General features: G+C 39.6%; 1 protein-coding gene across 1 annotated transcript; it reads right to left on the minus strand.

Annotated features, from left to right (window-relative positions):
* Positions 1 to 221: 221 nt before the first annotated feature.
* On the minus strand, positions 222 to 9,162 carry PNO1 (partner of NOB1 homolog). Its single transcript, XM_075064442.1, has 7 exons — positions 9,076 to 9,162; positions 8,675 to 8,824; positions 5,465 to 5,552; positions 4,605 to 4,661; positions 2,640 to 2,757; positions 1,337 to 1,407; positions 222 to 566 (listed from the first exon to the last, which is right to left on the minus strand). The coding sequence occupies exons 2-7, from the start codon at positions 8,807 to 8,809 to the stop codon at positions 499 to 501; spliced, it is 537 nt and encodes a 178-aa protein (XP_074920543.1). The 5' UTR covers positions 8,810 to 8,824; positions 9,076 to 9,162; the 3' UTR covers positions 222 to 498.
* Positions 9,163 to 9,343: the final 181 nt, after the last annotated feature.

Raw genomic sequence — 9,343 nt, forward strand, 5'->3', positions numbered from 1 at the left:
CCTCCTCTCGCAATTATTTATAAATAAATCAGTGAAGGTGATGTACAATCAAATGAGTCAGACTGTTGCCCCATTGGTCCAAGAACTAAGTTAACACAATTTAAGATATCTGAATGCATGAGTTTACGATGCTTCCTAACCATTCACTTTCTTCAGAAACCAATGGTCCTGTTCATCAGTATTCTTGCTTTAAGTGAAAGATTCAATCAAATTAACTGTACTTTTGATTAGTGATAAAGCATTAATCTTTAATGAACATAGAAGGGTTTACGTTAAATTACTTAAATATTGTGTCAAAAGATCAGACATTATGCCTGAATGAAAACAGACTGCAAAAGCAGCCCTACTTTCTTCTAAGCTTCCCAATCAAGTTGAAGGAGGCTGAGCACCTGCTTCATGCAGAACTGGTGTTATTCTATACACATTAGCTGTGTATTAAGATCTCCAGCCACAATATCTGTATATTGGATACAGAGTCCGAAATTAGAGTCCTGGGTCTTAGAATCTTTCAGCTGCTCTGCTCGCCACAGCTCTAATATTTCCATAGACTTTTGATGGAGGGCTTCCTGCAGAAAAGACAGACATTATTATAAAATGGTATTGACAGATAACACTAGTACAAACTCTGCTGTAAGACTGAGGCTGCTTTTGATACCTCAAGGTGTCTGCATTACTGCCAAGATAATTTGCAATGACTGACAAGAGGCTCCAAAAGAAATTATCAGCTTGTCAACAGATTATTAAGGAAACATCTAGGGTAAAATGTGTCAGATTCCAATATAAAGGAGGAGATAGCTGCTATGCTTTGGTAAAGCTTTGCAATTAGTTGCAAAAAGTATAAATTTGCTGTTTACAAGTGATTTTTCTGCAGAAGTCATTCCTAGCTGGAGATGATAGTGTCCAATATGTAATTTGCCAAAGCTTGTGCTAACTTTTCATTTGATAACCCAGTGCTGTAAGAGTTTCAACTCCTCTGTTCTAAACAACAAAAGCCAGAAACAGGAAGCATCACTAGTGAGTGCAGCCCTCCATGGATGTTCAATATTCCATTCCCTGCTCTGCTCAAAGCACGAAGTTGGGAGGTACACCGCAGGGAGCGATTCTGCTGTCTTTACTGTGCAACAATTGGAGTACCTAGGAGCAGAAGATCTTTCCCAAGAGCAGCAGTCAAGAACGAGGTGAGTAAATCTATGAGTTCAGATTTAGAATAATCCTCTGGCAAAAAAAAGTTAAGCCCTATTCAAAGTAGCAATGATTGCAGTTTCCCCTTAAATACAAATCTTGTAACAAATCAGTTTTTTTGCACAATAGACTGAGGTTAGTTAACAGGGCTTACCTAAAATGAGATTGCAAATTGCTGTTCGTGCCATCTTAATATTCTGAAAAGATCCTAAAATATGAATTTTCCTGTAACAAGCAATCAAAACAGTGTTATTTGGGAAAGGTTTTTGCCTTTAAGCACGTAATTAATGTTATAGTATTCAAGTGAATTTGGGATTCAAGAATTAATGCACTAGATCTTTGGAATCCACTTGTACTTCGTTGCCAGTCTTGCATTATTAATTACAAACACTTGTAACAAGTATGATTGAGTTGGTGTTCTTCTTTCACTTCATGCTACCAACAACAGGTGGAATCTCTGTCCTATAGTCTTTTCTGATACATAATTTATTTCCGAAGATGTTACGATTAGCTCACTTGATGGTGCCAAGTTTGGAGAGGTCAGATTTTGAGGAGCTGTGTGAGGAGCAGTTGTAACCAAGTTTAATAGTAGTGACTGGAGGAGAAACTGATCTGGAAGTCCAAGACCCCACTTCCCATTTAAAGACAGTAAGCATTCCAAACAATGAATAACTCATTGCTATCCTCTACACTTTTGAATGCAACTTGTGCATGCTCACATTTGTAGACGCAAACTATGTATCTGCACTCCAGCTATCACATGAAGATGCACCTTAATACTCAGACCTTCCCTTGCATTTTATTTAGTGTGTACAACTTGCATTTACAAAAGAGAGAAGAGGCTGAGCTGCACTCCCTCTGGAAGCTTATCCTTTAAAATCGCCTCAAACATGGAAGCATCCCCATCAACTTCCCTTCACCAGATCATTCCATTGGATAGCTCAAATACAGTCAGAGTGGGACTAATTTGTGCTTCACTTTAAACATGTATTTTCATATTTTGAGCACCTTCCATTTTTATAACCAGAACGTGGCTACCTGTCATGTGTACATTCTTTCAAATTTCATAAGTCTTCACTGATTCTGTTTGAGCTTCCCGCAATTTAGGAAACCTACAATTCTGGGGGACACCATTCAGCTACCATTAGAACATATCTCCCCAACCCATTCAGCTTCCAACCTCCAGTGATGTTGCCTCAGATGCTGATCCTACTGTTGGCTCCTAAGGAGCATTCCTCTGTAGGCCAAGAAATCAATCACTTTGAAGATGTTAGCATTCATTGGTTTGGAGAGCAAGAATCTTGAACGATCCCCATCATGTAGAACTGTCCCTTCACTTACATGCACAACATCACATTCTGAGTTATTGCACAGAAGGGAAGAATCGATAAGGATCAAATACAAGTTTTAGGAACCGCACATTGCCTAGAAATTAATGCGAGAAAGAGTCTACTTACGAGTCAGCAAGAACTATTCGCGTCCTGGTTACATTTTCTATAGTGAATTTGGTTTTTCCACCTTTTCCTGCTATTCTTCCTATTGCTCTAGAAAGGTGATCTCCTTTCAAAGGCTTGACTAAAGCAGAAGGGAAAAAACTGCATTTCATTAGCCAATAGCAATATGTATTTCTATAGCAGCTTTTAGAGTCTTTCAAATCACTTTACAAACAGGGAACAGTTTCAAAATACCTCTATGGTGATAGGGACACACTACACGGGGATTATTTTATTCACTACAGTGGGACAGCAGCTCACTCCAGAGAGGAGTAATAAAGTGATCTCTGTGTAGGACTAACAGGAATCACTCCTCAAGTGGTTGGGGAACAAGGACCAATTCCTGAGTGAGTTGGGAGAGGATCAAAACAATTAACATGCTCATATAGAACAGAACTGAAACTAGAATCATCTAGGGTCTTATACCATCCTGATTCCTTTGGATCTGTGCACCTTCCATTAGTGCATTCAGCAACGTAGCTAACATCTGTCAATTGTGGGTCATGTTCTCTCATCCTCTCCCCGGGGGAGAACTACCCCTGCAGCCCAGTGTTTTGCAGTGGTAGGATTTATCTTGTTTTTTGTTTGCTGCTCCAATCAACATTCGATGAGTGGAGTCAGATGTGCCAAAACACCATTCCACTCCTCAGTCTAGAACTCACAGCTATGGTATTCCCTAACACCCAGAATGTCACTTTTCAAATTCACTACACACTTCCTCAACTCTTCTTTTGGCAAGGAGAAGGGTACCTACATCACTATTTGTCAGAAGTAAACAGCAGAGATTAGGAATACAGGCTTTCATAAGCCAAATGAGAACTAACCTGACAAATCTGATACATTGCTTTTAACACTGAACAAAAGCGATGATGTTTTAGGAGAAAGACAATTGTGCTACCACTACACCCCTAGCCAATTTTGTACCGCGGTATGTAGGAGTAAAAGTTCTTTCCTGACCCACAGGGTGAGCAATGTACATCCCCGAGGAGAAATACATGCTTTTTCGAGACTGTGCAGGGTGTTACTGATCACGTTATCCACCCCTTAAATAAAATAAATAAATAAATAAATTTAAAAAAGATTCACCTCCCACAGCAGTGAACTACACTGGCTGATTACTTACTACAGAAAGCAGTATTTCCACTAAATGATTTTACCTGTCCTAAATTCAAATGAAAGGGTCACATGTGCCTTTGAATTCTGAATCAGTTTTGCAATGCTGCTTATTTTTGCTAAATACGTCCGTAGATGTCTATTAACCCACACAATCTTTAAAAAATTGCAGCACAGGTTTGCCGATTCCCACATTCCTATTTAGACTCTGAACTCCTTGGGACAAGATCTCTCTCATTTTGTACAGTATCAGGCATAGTGCAACCGCTCAAACACTACATGAGCCCAATAATCCTCATGACAAACTAGAATCATCCTACTTTTCAGCTAAGAAATAACAGGGAGTGCTGTACTGAGGTCTCATTACTAAGACGGCTGCTTTTGCAAAATACACTATAATAGTGTATTATCATAAATACGTAACAAATTCAGTAATAATTACTGAACAGTATCTCTGTGACTTATGCTGTTTGCTTATATAATAAGCTGCAAAACAATTCACAATGGATCTCAAGTTCTACTGAATATTAAAGGCAATTTTCTTTTGGGCACAGAACACGACACCTGATGCACTATTGAGAGACAGTATCAGAGGGGTCGCCGTAGTTTAGTCTGTTGATTCTGAAAGCGCACGGATAGTCCTGTGCACCTTATAGACTAACAGACGTTTTGGACCTGCTTTCATGGGTGAATACCCACTTCGTCGGAGCATGCATCTGACGAAGTGGGTATTCACCCACGAAAATCATGCTCCAAAACGTCTGTTAGTCTATTAGGTGCCACAGGATTCTGCTGCGTTTATTGAAAGACACTTACCATCTGTAACTTCAAAAGACTCTGAGAAAAGGTCATCTAACCTGATGAGAGCAGAGCCTCCTAAAATATTAAAAAGATTGTGTTTAACACTGTGAATACCAGATAGGAAAACATGTATTTAAGAGCTGCATCATAACATCTTTTTTTTTTTTTTAAAAAGACGTTAAATACTAGAAACAGATTCACAGAATGACCTCATGTAATGTATCAAACAGCACCAGGCTAATCCACTGAAGAATTAGTTGGTTGCAGCCTATGTTCCTGTATAAGGAACGCGGCAGGAGCTTTAAATACCCATCGCTCTCTCTACACCCAATACACCTCCCACTGGAATGTGCACATGCAGATCAAGGACAGTGTATATCCAGAAAAATTAAAATGATGAAACTGGCCTACTACCCTGAATCTACTCAGGACTTACTTGGTATTCTGGTGCTTAAAGTAAAAAAAAAAAAAAAAAAAAAAAAAAAAGACACCTCTAAAACTTAGTTTAAAATGCATCAAATGGTCTGATGTTTCTTCAAAAAGTTAATCTTACTAAGAGGACATGAATACAAGCAAAATAGCAAATTCAAACAAACATCTATGCAAAAATATATATAAAAAAAACCCAGATTCAACGTATCCCTTCGGAGTGGTTTTGAAATAAAATGTTTACACAACACGCACCCCTCCATCTGTACAAAGGCAAGCTTACTGCACCATTGTGTTGGGAAACTAGAGAAAACCTATGCCTCATAACCAGCATCCCTGTAGCAAGCCTGCACAGAAGCCAAGGATTTTAAGCCAGCAGGTTTCTATTATCCCTACTTATACCACAATTTAGACTAGGTGACCAGGAACACCTGGCTGCTGAAGACTCACCTCAACTTGAAATCCAAGAATAAATGCTTTCACAAAGTCAGCTGCTTTCGTCAGAGCACTTACATCTTTTGTCTCTTTACAAGTCTACATGATAAACAAATTAAGTTGCACGTGAGAGAGAGATTAGGACTTGAGAAATTCACCTAACATCTTCTAGTCCAAGAACTAAGTCTACTCACCAGGCTGAAATACACCAGTTCCCCAAGCCAACTCCCTCCTGTTGGATCTATTGCTTGGGTCCAAAGACCCTGCAGTTTTGCTGAATTAACATTGCCTTCAGTTAATGCTGGCCCTCCACCATGAAAATTTATGTTGCTCCCCAGACCACTCAATCAGTGCTGGGCAGCCTCTCTCCCCACTAAGCCCTGTTTTCCTTCTCTTGGAACAAACCCCATGCCATTCTAAAACAGAGAGCAGCAAAATGAGAAGCAGGGAGGCACCAGTTAGTTTGACAACCACCAGCAGCAGGCCGCATCTACTAGAGTATTGAGAACTTGCTTGAATGGAATCCTTGCTAGCATCTCCTTCCAACACAGGGATGTGTGTGTCGGGATTCCTGCCAACGACTCTGTGTGGGTGGGGGGAAGCCCACAATTTTGGCCAGATTTGAGATTAAAGTTAATGATTGGACAACTATGAGATTTAGCCTAGGGATGTGGTGGATTTTCCATAATTTGAAGTCCTTAGATCAAACTGGATCTCTCTCTAAGGTTATGGCCTAGATCTAATAGACATTATAAGCTTGATACAAATGTTGCTGAGTATGCTATCCAGGAGGTCAGACTAGATCACAGTGATTCCTTGGGGTCTTATGAGAAGTCAGAATGATACGCAAAAATGCAGGTTTGGACAAGGAGATAGGACAAGGAGAGGCAGTTTTGTGAGTCAGCAGCATAAAGGAGATAGTCATAGTCATAAAATATCTAACTAAAAAAAGGTGACCAACAAGGAAGCCTTGTGTGACCTCCAAGAAAATTTGGAGAGGAGACTAAGAGGCAGAGTAAGATAGTAAAATAACCACAAAAGTCAAGAGCGAACAAAATTTCAAGAGCAATAAATTAGACAGCAATGAAGTCAGACAACTGGTCAAGAAAAATGAGTGAGGAGAACCTTGACAAATCTCATGGCTTGAAGTGCATCACTAAAGACTTTGGGGAGAATGGGAGCTCTGTATTCTGGAGGCTTTTTTCCAAATCTCCTCCCTCTGAAGCATCAGGGGTGGTCATGACTGGAGATGGGCCAGTGGACAGGGTGGGCTGTGCTCTGAAGTATACCAAACATACTCTCAGGTAATTAGCTGGTTGGTTCTTGCTCGCTTGATCAGGATCGAACGGTTGACCATATGAAGGAATTCTCTCTCAGGGGAGACTGGCAATGGCCTTGCAGGTTTTGCCACCTTCCTCAGCAGCATGTGGATGTGGGTCACTTGCCAGGATTATCTGGCCATCTCACTTAATCATTTCCCTGCCACTGTAGGGGCCTCAGACATTAGGACGGACTAAGACACAGCTCTCTGTGGTACACAGTAGTCTAGGCTCCTATGGGCTGTAATCATAGAATATCAGGCTTGGAGGTCAACTAGTCCAACCTCCTGCTCAAAGCAGGACCAATCCCCAACTATTTTGGTGTAACTTCGATTGTTGGGATTAGTGGGTGTATGCAGGGAGGTGTTAATGGCCTGTGACATAAAGGTCAGACTACACAATCTGGTGGTCCCGTCAGGTATTAAACTCTATATTAGAGTTTAGTGGGCAGAAGCATGACTGGAGACGGTCTACGATGGAAACAGAAGAAAAGAACCCCACACAGTGACTGCAAGGGAGAGCGAGTTCAGAGATGTAGGGGGAGAGACTGGACAATCATTTGAAGGTGATATGGGATTAAGGTGGCCGCCTTTTTTCCAATTTATATTTTAAGATTGAGGAGACCAACTCATGCTTGTCCTGAGCATGGAAAGAACCAAAGTATGTGCTGGGATGGAGTGGGGTCAGATTATAAGACAAAAAGGGCTGGGGATGCTGGAGCAGGTGGAGGAGGAAAGCAAACTCAGTCTCAGTGAGAAGCAGAATGTGCTAGGGGCTGAGGGAGTAGATCATGCTGGATTTTAATCAGTGTTTCCTTTGTCGGTGGGAGACAGCCAATTTTTAAAAAAAGGAAAAAACTGACTGTACATTTTGTGTAAAATTTCAGTATTGTTATTCTCAAGAGGTGATATCAAAATAAGTTAGTAATGCCTTCCTCTAATTGTTCAAACACATTCCAGAGTTTCAAAAAAACAGCAATTTATAAATCTCCAATTTTCCAAATTAGATATTACGTATATTACACATAAAATCTAAGACCAAGTCACAACTGTCAAAAAACAAGACATTGTATAATGAAAACATTTGTGCAGGCTTATCTACTGTAAGTCTTGTAGTGACTACTGTACTCAGAATAAGATTTACTGATAAGGGAAAAGTTACCAGTAGCTTCCACATTTCAACCCTTAAATTTGAAAATGTGGCTTTTAAAAATTAATGTGGAACACAGCTTAATAAAAGTATTACAACATGCTATAAATATAGTTACCCACATGTCAGAGGCTTAACACAAGCTTTAGACACACTGTTAAAAGCTGTTAAGCTGGAGAGGCAGTCAATAAGAATGTTAGTTATGGCCGCAACTATCACTTTCTATATCCCAAGTGACTTGAGCATAGTCCATTAGACAGAAGGAATGCATGAGCTAGGTAACTATGATCGCTTGTCTGCTATGATGAATACAAGTCATGATGAGATTTGGCAGCCAAAAAAACATAACTCAAACCATTTACATAACTGTTATACAGTCTTAACTATTTACAAAGCATTGGATTCTGCAATCAGATCTAGTGGTTGGATCTGTTCAAAAACTGATTTTTTCCCTCTCTTACAGTGATGTCAAATTAGAGAGATAAACAGCCTCTGGGTCAGTGTTGCCAGAGGGTTAATGTCTTTCTCTAAGTTTTATTTATTGCTTTATGAGTAAAGTGCTTGAGGACAACTGTAAAGTTTTAGTTTGATCCCATATGTTTTATGGGGCTCCACTTTAGTTTCCTATCACTAGTAACTGGGATCTAGATAATTAACAAGTTTTTGTGCTACAAACAAATACAAGAGATAAGTTTTCTGACTCAGCTGACTGAGGTGCTGCATGAAAATGCCAGGAAAGAGCTTTCTCCTTACCTTGATTTCTACATTTCTTGTTTTTAAATTAAATCTGATTTGAAGTTGCAGGTGTTCTACAATAGGTGTGAATATTTTCATCCAGTTTTCTTTTAAAGGAGTATATCTGTGTGCTGGTACAGGAATTTTCCTCATTTCATCTTTTCCGCTCTAGAAAGAAAAAAAAGTTTAAGTAGCACTAACCACCACTACCATCATTCTTGCCAAAAAACAGCCTATCAGAGTGCTCAATCATCAAATCATGCTTTTGCCCTGAAGTCACTACACCAATGAAAGAAAAAAGTGGTAGAAAAAAATATCAGGGAATCCAAAATTTAGAAGGCATAGACTGCCAGAGTACTGAAAGAAGTTTTAAACCAATATTTTACTTATGATAGAGGAGATTAAATATTAATATTTACTGGGAACAGGCAATGCCAAGGAACTGGAGAGTTATTATGAAGTACTTCAACTTATAAAAAGCTGAAACTTCTTGCCGCAAATGTTTCCCCATCTACTCCTGCTTAGTTTCCAAACAGTGTTCTTCAACTCCAAGTTAACAAGCTCATCTTCACTGGAGAAAAAAATGTGTCTGTGGAGATTATAATAAAACAGTAAACCTACTCTATAGCTAAAGGGACACAGTCCACTGAAAAGTCCCACTTCTATCTAAAAATGTTAACCTATCGT

Source organism: Chelonoidis abingdonii, chromosome 3, assembly GCF_003597395.2.
Source record: "Chelonoidis abingdonii isolate Lonesome George chromosome 3, CheloAbing_2.0, whole genome shotgun sequence".
NCBI classification, from domain to species: Eukaryota; Metazoa; Chordata; order Testudines; family Testudinidae; genus Chelonoidis; species Chelonoidis abingdonii.